Source organism: Mus caroli, chromosome 4 (assembly GCF_900094665.2).
Source record: "Mus caroli chromosome 4, CAROLI_EIJ_v1.1, whole genome shotgun sequence".
Taxonomy (NCBI): domain Eukaryota; kingdom Metazoa; phylum Chordata; class Mammalia; order Rodentia; family Muridae; genus Mus; species Mus caroli.
Genome location: NC_034573.1, coordinates 56,350,348 through 56,364,687, shown reverse-complemented (window position 1 = coordinate 56,364,687; position 14,340 = coordinate 56,350,348). Strand labels below are relative to the sequence as shown.

At 46.5% G+C, this 14,340-nt stretch overlaps 1 protein-coding gene across 4 annotated transcripts in view; it reads left to right on the top strand.

Annotated features, from left to right (window-relative positions):
• Positions 1-13,007, top strand: part of Fkbp15 (FKBP prolyl isomerase 15) — a 58,492-nt gene extending 45,485 nt beyond the window's left edge. For 2 of the 4 annotated variants that reach the window (XM_021159210.2, XM_029475932.1), the window contains exons 20-28: positions 636-807; positions 2,651-2,787; positions 5,222-5,377; positions 6,266-6,418; positions 7,268-7,387; positions 8,069-8,176; positions 8,393-9,102; positions 10,039-10,135; positions 12,364-13,007. In XM_021159210.2, coding sequence (XP_021014869.1) covers positions 636-807; positions 2,651-2,787; positions 5,222-5,377; positions 6,266-6,418; positions 7,268-7,387; positions 8,069-8,176; positions 8,393-9,102; positions 10,039-10,135; positions 12,364-12,444 — 1,734 coding nt within the window. In that variant the 3' untranslated portion in view covers positions 12,445-13,007. The other 2 variants (XM_029475933.1, XM_021159209.2) reach the window with 2 other exon arrangements.
• Positions 13,008-14,340: the final 1,333 nt, after the last annotated feature.

Genomic DNA, 14,340 nt, shown 5'->3' with positions numbered 1-14,340 from the left:
TCTAGATTGGCTATTGGTGCAAAATACCCGAAAGTTCTTTACATACAGACCATGTTACAAAAAACAGAATAATATTTAACATACTATTTGATAATCTACTTATATTCTTCATTTAGCAGTAGGTTCCAGCTGTATTCCATGCCACTGAGTGTTCTTTTCAAATATAATGTTGATAGCATACGGATGCATGGTTCCTATTTTGCTTAAGTCTTTTCAGTGTTTTGTGTTAGTTTTGCATTCTGTTACAACTTAATGCTGCATTGAACAGCCTTAAACTTTTGTCATCTCCTATAGTGCTTGTTTCTTGTATATTTGCTTTTGAAACAGTCTTGTTTCATAACAAAGGCTTGTCTGGAACTCCTTATCCTCCTGCCTCAGCCTCCCAAGTGCTGGGATTTCAGTTGTGTACCACCACATTGGCTTGTGGAGTACTTACTAAGTATAACGCATTTCTGCAACAGAATTCAGCCTGAGACCTTGTGCACTTTTGAGGTGTGATTTTAGTCCAGTGCGGGTGGAAGGTATCCTTTCCTCCCTTCCTGTCTGCCAGTCCTGTCAGCTTAGAGTTACAGGAGGTGGAATCAGCACATGGAATGCCCACATCTAGAGTGATGTTGCCCTTTGTCACTGTGCAGGCCAAGGTAACAGAAGAGTTAGCAGCAGCTACTGCACAGGTGTCTCACCTGCAGCTGAAAATGACCGCTCAACAGAAGAAGGAGACAGAATTGCAGTTGCAGCTGACAGAAAACTTGAAGGAGACAGATCTTCTCAGGGGCCAAGTCACCAGACTCCAGGCTGACCTCTCAGGTAAGCTCTCAGAGGAGAATGGCAGCATGACTCCATTTAAACTTGAGCTAAATGGCATCCTTCCTCTCAGTCTCTTCGGCATAATGCTCATGGCACTCGTGAAGGACTGAGCTTCAAGGGGGACTGGTAGAAAAACTCCTCAGTTGTTTTACATGGATGGGAAGACAGCTCTCCCTCAATTCAGTAGTACTTGATGAGTCGCACTGTTTCTCTGTGTGAGGAAATCCTGACTCATAACTTGGTGGATTGTGAAGAAAGGAGCACTTCCTGCTGTGGTTTCCTCCTTCCTGAGAGTGGATTGCAGTGCTGCAGCCTGGACTGGAGGCTCAGAGCTCTGCCATAAGCACAGCTCTGCTGACCACTCTGCTGACCGCTCTTCCGCCCGCCCATCTGTTTTGCTTTTCATTGTGTTTTCTTGGAGTAGCTGTGTTTAGAGGGTGTGCTCACTTGGCAAGCTCGCCATCATAGCATCTCCAATCCGCTCTAAAATCTGCCTCTCACAAGTTCCCCAGCTTGTTTTAGACCATCTGGTCTTTCTTTAAACCCTTTATCTCTTAGGTGCATTATTCTGATCATCAAGGTAGCCTTTGATAAGCATCATTTATAAATCTATTCTTCCCATTAGAATACAAGTCCTGAAGGTCAAGGACAGTGATATACTCCTTGTAAAATCCTTTCCTCCATATGAGGGTTACTTCAGTGCTTGGCACAGGGTAGTGACGAAGACATGCTGACTAGCTAGAAGTTTGTGAATGCCAGCATGTTCCCTCATGTCTTGATAGAGAAACCTGTGTGCAAGGCAACTGGGACCATTGGGCAGGAACAGAGGCTGCTGCAGCAGAGTGGATGGATTTTTTTTTTTCAACAAAATCTCAATTGCTTAAGTTTTAACAGTAAAGACTCAAGAGCCAGATGCTGGAGCAAAAGCCTGCTAGCTCAGAGAGGCAGAGAAAGCACCCAACTGACCCTCCTCCTCAGCTCAAGTCCCAGAATGAATGCCCCTCTTTCTTGATGTCTCAAAAAACCTCCATCACAGTGTCCCTCCCTTCTACTTCCTGTGCATCTCTCTCCATCCTCCTGACTCCCTCTTACTCTGTTTTTTTTCCTTAATAATCCTATGTTCACTTCCTGTCGACTGGTTGTTTGCTCCACTTCTTGACCTTGGTTGACTTTATTTAATCCTGTTTACAATATTCAAGAGAAAGTAATTGGATTAAAGGTGTGTGCTAGGGCGGGTTTTTCCAGTACGTAACACAATCTCAGAGTTCACAGTATGATCAAATATTCTATAACACCTGTAGATATTTCACTTCTGCTTTTGTGGTTTCTCCTGACAGTTCCTTGTGACAGTTACTTCAAGAGTTAGTTTTAGCATATTAAATTAAAATATAACCCCACCCCCAACCTTATTTGAGAAGGAATATTTTGAAAGCAAATTCTTGGTTAAATGTCCTAGCTACCAAGAAGGCTGAGAGTCCTAGCCAGGCAGCGAGAGGGATGTGAGCTCTGAGTTCTGCTCAACAAGACACCCATGTGGTCGTCTAGCGATGGAAATGGAATTCTATGAGTGATGGTGTTGAAGGCGGTCCCTGACTATCAGAGAATATTCTCTCACTTTGCTTGCGCAGAAGGTGTATACATATAGAAGTTACCCTTTCCATATTTAACATGGATGGACAACAGAGTCAGCGCAGGGCTTGCTAATCCTTACTGCAGGCCGGGAAGGCTCACTCATGCAGTGGGATTGGGCGATTAAAGCGTGCAACTTTGAAAGAGCTCCTGGGATGCCACATTGTCCACTGCATCTCTGGTTCTATGGTCATGTCTCCTTTCTCTCTCCTAGAGCTCCGAGAAGCCTCTGAGCAAACACAGACCAAATTCAAAAGTGAAAAGCAGAGCCGGCGGCAGCTGGAGCTCAAGGTAACATCCCTGGAGGAAGAGCTGACTGACCTCCGAGCTGAGAAGTCCTCCCTTGAAAAGGTAAATTCCAAAGCCAAGTTTCTCTTGGCCCCAAGTGCAGGCGTAGCTGATTAGTAAACCATTTTGTTTTTCTTTTAAAATGGTTATAGTATGAATGTATTAGAGAAAATGTAAACAATACAGAGAAGTATAAAATTAAAAAGTTGTTTTTAATTGCTTCTCTAATTGTATGGGTTATAAATACCAACTATAGACAACACATTAGCCCTCAGGGCAGTAGGTTATTACATATCCCTGTATACAAATGTGCTGATAGCATTTGTAAGCAATACTGAGCTCATATTAAATGCCTTTGAAAGTGTTGAGGACACTGTACCCATTACCGCTGCTCAGTAGCCTACTGTTAGCCTCCTGTGCAGCTGGACTGGATCAATGGCTGTTTATGTTTCCAGTTTTTCATTTCAAACTGCTGAGGACCTCCTCAGGCTGAATAGCTATTTGTTTTGTGTGTGTGTGTTTGGTTCTTTAGACAGGGTCTTTTATGTAGTTCTGGCTGTCCTGGAGTAATGTAGACCAGGTTAGCCTCCAGCTGCTGCCTCTGCCTTCTGAGTGCTGGGATTAAAGTGTGCACCACCATGCCCAGCAACTATGTGTTTTTATTAGACATAAAGCTTTCATATATTTCATTCCTATTATTTCTCCAGTGAATTCTGTTTTAGAGTTCTTTATCCTCTTTCCTATCGAACTATTAAGAGTATTAATCCTTTGTCAGCCATAAGCATTGCTAACGTTTTTCCATCTTGATATTTTTTTTAAATTTTCTTCTTCTTCTTCTTCTTTTTTTTAAAGATTTATTTTGCATGATGACACCTGCCTTTAATCCCAGTATTCTGGAGGCAGGTGAACCTCTGTGAGTTTGAGGCCCTTGGTCTTATTTATATAATGAGTCTTAGGCCAGGCAGGGTTACATAATGAAACCTTGTCTCAAAAAAACAATCAAAAAAAAAAAAAAGAAGAAGACCTGTGTTTAATAGTACATGAATTGTGCCGGGCGTGGTGGCGCACGCCTTTAATCCCAGCACTTGGGAGGCAGAGGCAGGTGGATTTCTGAGTTCGAGGCCAGCCTAGTCTACAAAGGGAGTTCCAGGACAGCCAGGGCTATACAGAGAAACTCTGTCTTGAAAAATTAAAAAAAAAAAAAAATAGTACATGCATTTAGTCTCAATACTCAGGCAGCAGACTAGTGAATCTGTCTGAATTCAAAGCCAGCCTCCTCCACATAATGAGCTCCAGGTCAGCCATTGTTACATAGTCAAACTTTGTCTCTAAAAAGAAAAAGAAAAACAACAACAACAAAAAAAATCCCTCATTCCTATTATTATTTTGTGTATGGGTGTGTGCATATATATATAGGTGCCTCAGGAAACCAAAAGAGTGTGTCAGATATTTTGGAGTTAAAGTTACAAGTGGTTGTAAGCCACCCAACATGGGTGCTGGGATATGAACTCAGGCCCTTTAGAAGACCAGCACACTCTCTTAACTGCTGAGCTGTCTCTTCAGCTCACTTCCCTAGCCTGCTATCTTTGAGTCATATATTATTTAAAAGTTCAGTGATTAAAGTTTTAATATCAGGGTACATTGCTATCTTTTTCTTTGTTCTAGAACAGTTTAATATGGAAAGAAGAAACTGTTACTGGGGTTACAGTAAGCCTCTAGTAAAGCTATTCTTGCCTAATACCTTTTTAGGGGTCAATATTATCTTGGATTTTTATCACTTTAAAGTGTGTGTGTGTGTGTGTGTGTGTGTGTGTGTGTGTGTGTGACAGAAGAGAGAGATACCATCAGAGCAACAGCATGCACATCCATGGGTGAAAGTCAGAGGACAAGCTTAGGTGTCAGGCCTGCCTTCCATCTTGTTTGAGAGGTCCTGAGCTGGCCTGTGCTTCTGAGGATGCTCTGGTCTCCAGTTCCTCTTTTGCCATAGGAGTGCTGAGACCAAGTGTGCTTCTCTATGGGAGTAGAGTCTGAGCTCAGGTCCTCATACCTGTGTGGCAAGTGAGTTACCCAGTGAACCATCTTCCCAGTTCCTTTTTGATTTTGTTGTACTTTTTAAAGCAGTTCCTTCTGATTTAGGGCTATTTTTAGCTTTTTCTTATTGCAGACACTATAACAGTGACTATCATTATAATCTTTGACTATGACTTATGGCTTTTTATGATAACTGTGTCCATTTATTTTCTCACTAGCCAGCCAGATGTGTCTGCCTTCTTGTACCTACACTAAAGTTATGCTGCCCCAGATTTTAAGAGGATGGCAGTGAATCTATTGTCTGCCTTTTCCCTGTCAGAGTTCATCTCAGTAGCAGGAATGCAAAATATAAAGGTGTGGGGGCCGCTTAAGATGGAATCGTTCCTAGAGATGACGGCTGAGGTCACTGACCACTGCCCCTCCACACTGTCCAACTAGCGCTGAGGATAGTTCTCTTGTCCCTAAGAACCTCTCAGAGAGGAAAAAGAAGTCAGCTCAGGAGCGCTGCCAGGCGGAGGCGGACATGGACGAGATTCGCAAGTCACACCAGGAGGAACTGGACAGACTTCGGCAGCTCTTGAAAAAGGCTCGGGTGTCCACAGACCAAGCAGCTGCAGAGCAGGTAATAGGCTCTTGGCAATACCAGGAAGCTGTGAAGGACACATAGCCTCCACTTACCTCAGGAAGATGTTTCTTCTGGAGTTTTCACACCTGGGAGAATAGTGGAAATCCTGACAACAGGTGACATCCCCCTTAATGTTTAAGTCATGCTGACTTTGGGTCTGGGGATTTGACTGAGTAGTGCTTGCTGTGTATAAGTGAGGGTGAAATCACCAAGCTGGACCACTCCATGGGTAGACAGAAAGGTTTACTCGGCTCAGACTACTGTGTCTGTCTCCCCAGCCTAGGGGCTAAGCAAAATGGTGGAAAAGCCAGCAAATTTTATGTGACAGTCAGCAGGGTGGAGGTCTTTGAGCTAATATAGGCTGTTTGGATTGATGGGGGGTAGGTGGCCTTTGAGGCAGTTGGCCTTTGGTGGTAGATTAAGGGAGGTTCCTGGTAAACAGAAACCCACAAAGAAAGCCTAAAGAAGGGTTTCTGTTTACCCAGCCAGAGTCCTATTTAGGACTTTGTCACCAGCTCTGCTGTTTTTTTTTGGGGGGGGAGGGGGCACTTTGGACCCAATACTGTGCAAGTGTGAGGACTTGCGTTTGAATCTCCAGCATCCATGTAAAATGTTGGGTATGGCTACTTGTGTATAATGAAGACAGGAGGATCACTGGCGCTCGCTGCCAGCCAAGCTCCAGGTTTCAGTGAGAGACCCTGATATCACAACATAGAACCCAAGAAGGAATAAAAGGGTACTTTCAGAGTAATTAAGACCATTTTAACAGTTGTTTTCTACCTAAATGGGCCAAGGGTCTTTGAATTCTATGAAGAATAGGCTTCCTTTGTTGTAGTGGGAACCACCCTCCACCCCACTACACATAGCTGTTGTCTGTCTTGGCAGCTGACTCTTGCACAGACTGAGCTGCAGAGCCAGTGGGAGGCTAAATGTGAGCAGCTTTTGGCCTTTGCAAGAGATGAACACCTGCAGCAATACCGAGAAGTGTGCGCGCAGAGGGATGCCCACCAGCAGAAGCTGGCTCACCTTCAGGATGAGGTACTTCTTTCCCTAAGTCAGCTTCATAACACAAGACCTCCAGGCTGTGGGGGGCTTGTCCAGCCTTTTGAGTCTGGGCAGTATTAATAGCTAGAAAACACAGCCAGGTAGTCTAACTTGCAGTCAGTTATCTTTTACATGTAAATAGGGTGGTAGGTCAGAGACAAAAAAAGCCAGTATTCTAGGACTTGTTTCTCACTATTTGATCCTGCATATATTAAGCAAATATTTCCTGAATATCAGTTTGGCTCTGTGTTAGCGAAAGGGCATGCAAAGGACTCTGCCCTCAAGAATCCTAATCACAAAAAAGAGACAGATAAGTGATTTGGTGCTCTGAGAGGAAGTGCCTAACAGAGCTGGGAAGGAGTCTCAGAGGAGGTGACTTCTGAGGAGAGCCAAGGACAGGTAGCTGTAGTAAGGTAGAGGTCGAGTAGAGATCTGGGAGGGGGCTTGGGGATGTGCTGTGGAAGTCCCTTGTCTGAAGGGCAGTTCCTTGTATTACCAGCTAAAACCTTTGACGTGGAGGTCTTGAATGCAGTCTTGGAGGTGAGAAGTCTGCTGACTACTTGTGTGTAACTACCACTATCCACACACCCCCGCCCCCATTTTCATTCTATTTTTGCCCTCATTGGGAACAAGTATCCTTGGTGGAGGTTAGAATGAAGCTGCAAGTTGGTTGTCGAGGGAGTAGGGTGACCCGCATCAGCCAGTCTGCAGTGAGGACCACTGCTGGGCCTAGCAAACCTAGGTGAGATCAGGACTTGTGCTCAGAATGGTTCTTGTGTGTTTCCTGGCCATCACAGTCATCCAGGTTCCCAAGGCCACAGCCCCAGTCTGTTCACTTTGCAGTGCCTAGCTCTCCAGGCCCAGATCGCAGCCTTCACTGAACAGAATGAACACATGCAGCGACTGGAGAAGACTAAGTCCCAGGCACCTGCAGGCAGAGGTGCTGCTGACCCCTCAGAGAAGGTGAGGGCATTCAAAGAAGCAGTAAACCTGGCACAGCAGGGTAGTGAATGTGCTCACCAGGTATTCAGAGAAAATACCATACGTATGTGATGCCCACAGCATTTCTCCAGCTAAATGATACAGCACTTGTCTGGGAGAAAAACTGACTCTTTAGAATCTACTACTCTGGTAGCCAGCCCAGAGAGACTATCCCTCTGAAGCTGTGGCAGACATGGCAAGTGCCCTGAAGTCATAGAGAGGGGTTGGAGGGTAGTGCTGCACCCAGAACCCAGCATCCACTAATCCCTGTGGCCAAGGTCACACAGATTTCCGTGGTGCTCAGAGTTGAAGTGACATCAGATCAGTAAATGACTTTGGGCAGTCTTGTATACTCAACCATCATTTGATGTGGAATTCTTTTAGCTAGCCTTTCTGTTAAAAGATGTTTGTCTCCCTGGTTGGTGGCCCACTGGAAAGAGAGGAGGGAGATGGGGATGTAATTGGGATTTAAAGTAAAGAAAAAGAAATTAAAATTAAAAAAAAAGTGTTCGTTACTTAAAACCGTTTTCTCCACGGTGGCAGATCTCAGTGCTACCTGCTACTCATGAGCCTCTCTGTCCTTCCATAGAGTTCTGACTCAGCAATTCGATGTATCCCTTAATGCCTTGAGTTTAATAGCATGCAGTTTTGATCTTGGCTCAGGTCAAGAAGATCATGAACCAGGTGTTCCAGTCACTGAGGGGAGAGTTTGAGCTGGAGGAATCTTATGATGGAGGGACCATTCTGAGGACCATCATGCATACAATCAAGGTACATCCAGAAAGCTGTCAGTGGCTTCACTGGAGTGGGCACTCATACAAGTGATGGGAACCCCTGAAATGGCATATATCCACATGGGTGTGGCCAGCCTCTTCCCACAGAAGAGACAGTCAGTGAGTTGGGTGGCAGCTGTGCTTCTGAGGACAAGGACCTGTCAGTACATGCTGTCTTCCTGTCAGTGTCACCTCCTCCTTGGCTTTTGAACAGATGGTGACGCTGCAGCTGTTGAACCATCAGGAGGAAGAGGAGGAAGAGGAAGAGGAGGAGGAAGAGGAGAAGAAGCCCCTGAGACCTTCCCTGGAGCAGCCAGGCCCTGCCACCCCGGGGATGCCTCCAGCACCCCCAAGTGGGGAGACGCAGGAGGCTCCCGAGGTGCTGCCAGAACAGGTAGTAGGGGAGACCACCCCACTGCCTCTACAGGCTCTCCCCATGCCAGAGAATGGTGCACAGACAAGGAAAGGGGAGCCCACAGAAGCAGAGGTACCTTCAGAAATCAAAGACAGTTCTCTCCCACCTCAGCCAGCTGGCATCCCAGCTCACAGAGTCCTGGGGCCCCCGACTTCAATCCCACCTAAGCCACCTGTAACTATGGACTCTGAGTCTGAGGAGATGCTTGCTGCTGACCAGAGAACAGTGCGGTCCAATGGCCTGTTGGGAGAAGAACATGTCAGGGAAGTAGCCACAGATGGTCTACTGCAAGGCAACTCCAGGAGATTGTCACTGACTCCAGACCCCGAGAAGGGAGAGCCACCAGCCTTAGACCCTGAAAGCCAAGGAGGAGAAGCTCAGCCTCCTGAGTGCAAACAAGCTGAGGATGTTAGTAGCTCTGGTCCCCGTGAGACGCTGTTGGACACAGAGCTTGCTTCAGCAGCTGCAGGGCCATCCCTCAGACACAACCAGGACTCCCAGCACTGCAGGTGTGTATCTGAGCAGCCACAAGATGGCTGTCTGTGAAAGTGGATGCTCTTTCTTAGGGTTGCCATGAGTGCTGTACTCATTCATTTTCTCCTCAGCAGTTCTACATCCAGGGCTCTGTGGCAGGCAGGCACTGTGGTAGTGTGGTAGGCAAGGCAGGTGTGGTTTATCAGTCTGAGAGCTTACAGTCTAGTGGGTGAGACAAGTACATACTTTCGTATTGTAACAGTCAGGTGAGTGATAACAAACTGTGCTACTATTGAGAAGAAGAAGGGAGACTTCTGTTAAAATGGGTGGTTAGGGAACATAGCTAAGAAGGTAGCATTTACCTGTGATTCAAGGAGGACTGAGTCATCCAGACCTACAGCAGGAAGAGATGGCGGCAAGAAGCACACAGGTGCTCTGGGGGGATGGACACACCGTAAGGAACTAAATGAAGCTAGGAGGGGACAGCTGGGGTCACGCTGAAGTTGAAAATAAAGGGCTGAGATATGTGGTATTTCCTGTTACTGTTAAAGCTTGAATGTTATGCAAGTACAGTGAAAAGCCAGTAAGCGGACTTAAGCAGAAGAGTGATGGAGTCTGTGTATTAGCTCTGGGAATTGTGCTGACGGTAGACTAGGGAGGGGCTGACACCGGTGTAGTCTATAAGGACTGACTGGGTGGAGACTGGAGGAAATGACATACAGTGTAAACTGAGGGGAATGAGGCCGGGTGGAGACTATGGAGGGCTAACTCAGTGTAGATTGTAGCAGGGCTAATGGACTATGGAGGCCATTGTACAGGGTGTGGTCTTTGGAGGAACAGATGCACAGTGTAGGAAGAGAGATTTTAATTGAGTGAGTGGGTCTCACTTCAAGGCCCATGACCCTTGAAGTTGGTAGGCACTGTGACCTGCACAGAAACAGCAGCATATCTGTGATTTGATTCTCCAACAGTCTCTCTGGAGATGAAGAGGACGAGCTGTTTAAAGGGGCGACTCTGAAAGTTCCGAGGCCCACAGCCCAGCCTGAGGAGGAGGATGAAGATGAGGTGGTAAGGAGACCTCAGGCTCTGCTGAGTCCTCACACCACCACCTGGGGGCTCTTCCCTGCAGGTTCAGAGACCAGAAAAGGAGTCTGTTGGTGGCTTGTTTCCTGGACTCTATGTACAGGACCCTGTGGGAGTAAGCTTGGGGCTCAGAGTGGTCAGCTTTGTAAACATGATGGCGATGGTCAGCTGCCACTGTACTCTTAAGAGGGCACTGTAAGCTCTGGGCCCTGGGGATCCATCCCATTTGGAGTGAGGGAAGGTGGGAAGGAATCTGAAGATCGGCTTGTTGGGTCTCCTCATCCCTAGACAAATAGATGGGTCAGAAGGGTCATTCAGGAAGCCACTCTTGGGGCCACTGGTTTCTAAGAACGTTTGTTTACCCGGCCTACTTCCAATCTGCTGTTTGTTTGTCATCCTAACACCCTGGGCAGCAGGTGGCTTCAGTGTTGACAGTGTAGCTTCAGCTTAGGGGGCAGGAGAGCCAGGGACAACAAAGGAAATTGCTGACAGAGCTGGGATTGGAGCCCTGGCTTGCATCTGACACTTGACCATTTTGGCTCTGTAATGGAATTTCATTGTCAGGAAATGTGTGTAGAGGAGACAAGAGCACTAGGCGCAGTCCATCCCTAGGACAGAACTATGATACTGAATATGGGCAAAAACCTATTGCCCTTCTACACCATCCACCTGGAGTGTGTTTGCTTTTTCCAGAAGGCAGTGACACCTGGAACCTAGCTCAGGTGAATCAGAGCTCCTTCCTTTTGCCTGCCTTCAGAGAAGGTGTATCAACTCCTTCCGTTAGCCTGCCTTCTTAAGAATCAAGTTTGCATTTGAGAATGCTAACTACAAATTCTGCATAGAAATTGAAGGAAATACTGCCATTCCCATAAAGTTAATAATCTGTTTCTTGGGTACTCAGAAAACTACATCCTCATTTAACCTTCTGCTGATATGTCCTATAGAACAGTGTTGAGGCTTAGGGAGATTAAATAATGTAACTCAGGTTATACGATGAGTAAACACCAAGCAGACCCTTGGCCAAAACAAAACAGGAGCTGCGGCACACATTTCAGAGTCCTGCACGGGCACTTTCAAGATTGCCTAGCTGATGCCTGCAGAGAAATACAGGTCTGCTAATAGATCTACTAGAGGATGAACCCAGTCTTCCCCTGGCCCAGCTCCCTGCTTAGCAGAAGCTCACAGAGAAGAAAATGCCTCAGAGATTAGTCCAGTGTTATCCTTGTCTGCAGTTGTAAGCCCTATTGTTGTCCTAGCAAACCAGAGGGAAAGCCGAAGTTTAAATCACGAAGAGAGGCTCCTGCCTGGCTCCTTGTGTAGTGAGCATTCTGCTACTGGCACAAACCTTGACACAGGAAGTGCATAAAGACTGGATGTGTATTTTGGCTCACAGTTTCACAAGTTTTAGTTCAAGCTGGGTTCACTCCATTGCTGTTAGGCCTGTGGGAAGATGTGTAGAGAAAATGCAGGAAAAAAGAAAGAAGTGAAAGACTGAGAGAGAAGGGCAGAGCTCCCCTCTCCTCTGAGGGCAACCTCTAATCATCTGAGACTTTACTGGGCCCCATCAAAGCAAAGTTCCCACCACCTCCCAGTGCTACCAAGCTGAGTGAGGTCTTGAACCTTTAACACAGTAGCCTTTGGCTGGGACTCATAGGCGTCCCGATACGCGTTGAGCCTTCATCCCACTCCCACATTAAAGAGAGCATGGGTCCTGCCTTTGCAGACTTTTGTTAAATCTCTTGGGATATTCCACTTGAGTTTGCTTCTACATACACATCTTTATGAGTTTGACTGACCACCTCAGGCGACAGCTGGCTTTCAGATATGACTGTCATCTTCCTTTATTCTCTGATGCCAGGCTGCTTTGCTTCTGTTTCTTTCTCTTATCCCAACTCTCCTCAATGACTCTTCCTTTTTAACATGAAATGTGTAAGTTAGCATATCTATCCAATCAGTACACTTGTTTCACAAATAAACTACAAAATCAGCCAAGTAAAATTGGTCTTTTGTCTCTGTTGAAAGCCGGCTTTCCTCTGTGCCTGCCTGTTCCATCTTTATCTGAATGCTTCAGTTCTCTGGCCACAGAAACCTGTCCTTTCAGTTCATCTCCTTTCCAGCAGAGGCAGGACAGACACTGGACCACTTCCCCTCCTAGGCAGGAAGCCACCTGTGAGGGATGAGTGAGGACTGACCTCTCTTTCCTGTTTTGTCAGAGCATGAAGGGACGCCCGCCTCCAACCCCCCTTTTTGGAGACGATGATGATGATGACGATGACATTGGCTGGCTGGGGTGAAGACCTAGGAAGCAGGCATGCAGGCTTCCCGCCCAGCCCTTCCCTAAGCATGGGTTTGCACAGCTGCCCTCGGGTCTAGGTGAGCCTCAGGGTGCAGTCCTGGTGAACATTCTGAGATAGTGGTTCGGGGCTCTTGAGTTAGCTGCCATCTGAGCCCCCGCCTGACCTGCTGAAGAGGATCATGAGGCTGTCTGCAGAACTGGTGTTGTAACAGCCCTCAGTGAGTAACTCTACCATGGAGGAAGGGCTGGGAGGGTCACCTGCAGCCAGTCACAAGCATCCTGCCATCTCTCCCAAGGTTTTCTTATCATTCATTCTCAAGTTGACCTGGAAGCCCTCCTGCTCTCCCAGGGCTCATCAGAACTGCTGCGACAGGGCCTTAGGGGAGTCCTCCACAGAGAACTTAAGAGATCAATCATGCTGGCCTAGCCTGTGGTTCTGGGACATGTATCTTCTCTCTCTGCCTTAAATCTTCTAAAAGAGGTCAATGGGTATTTGAAACTAACAAGGCTAAAATAATAAAACTTGACTCAGGCCCTTGAGGAGAAACTGAGTTTGGTTTCCAGGACTGTCGTGTTCCTTTTTGGGATCCTAAGGGAAGGAGTTGTAACTGGGTCAGTTACTGTGTACAAATGCACTGTGGTATATTTCCATTGACACCTGTCCTTGAATTTGAAGGCTGTAATTCCAGCTCACCACAGCTGCCAAGAGCTTGGGGGATTGTAGTTATCTGAGAGCCAGTCCAATCCTGCACTGATTTCTACAGGCTAAGGAACCATGCAGGGCAGGGCAGGGATTCCTCATATTCACTGTTTATGATATCTGAGGGGTTCTTCTAGTCCCCATAAGCCCTGCGGGCTGACACTGTTACAGAAAAGAGCAAGAAGAAAACACTTGTGGCTTTTTACTTATTCTAGGATCTTCTAAAAACAATGGAGCCCATCTTAAAAAAATAATAATTTAAACAAAAATGATTTTCCATGATTTTAAATGTTTGTAAGACTGTATCCTGAATTCTGTCTGCATCTGGCCATTACCCTTGCAGGCTTTGTGCCTGTCCTACATTTGGGCCTAGGAAGCATTGAGAAAGACTGTATTATTGGTTATTTAAACAAGTTACTTTGACCACTAAGCCTAAGTTTTCTCCTCTATAAAATGTGGATAACAGTGTCTTCTGCAGTGGCTGGTGGCAGTGATACAGTACCAGTCACTGCAGAAGACACTGTTATCCTCATTTTTTAAAAGATTACTTTTTACTTGATATGTATGTGTGTTTGGCCTGCATGTGTATCTATGTGTATGCAGAGGCCAGAAGAAGGCAGCAGAGCCTCTGGAACTGGGTGCGACAGTTATGAGCTACTATGGGTGCTGAGAACCAAACCCAGGTCCTCTAAAAGGGCAACAGATGCTGTTAACCGTTGGTCCTGCTCTGTTATCCCAATTTTACAGAGGGGAAAGTGGGCTTAGAGGAGCAGAGTAACCTGCCCACAGTTACATAGCTAGCAAGCAGGACAAGAATTCTGATCCTGCCCAGCTAATCAAGAGCTGAGCTCTTGTCCTCCGTCCTTGCCAATCTTGCTTGTTGGGAATACTGGTCCAGGACTGTGTATCTCAGTGGTAGAGCACTTGCCCAGCGTGCACAAGCCCTAGATTTGGCTCTAGCCCTAAAGAAAAAAAAATTCAGGCACCTGGCCCCACCTCCCAACCTGAGAGAATTTCCAGCCATTGTGGAAACAAAGAACAATCATCATCTGCATTGTGAGCCCACGTCTGTATACCACAGGCGCTGAGCGACCTCTGACCCTCATCAGAGTCTGAGGAAACACTGAGTGCCACTCAGCTGCTCACCCTCAGGTGACTGTCTCATGCTCAGCTTCCTCATCTCTGGGATGAAGG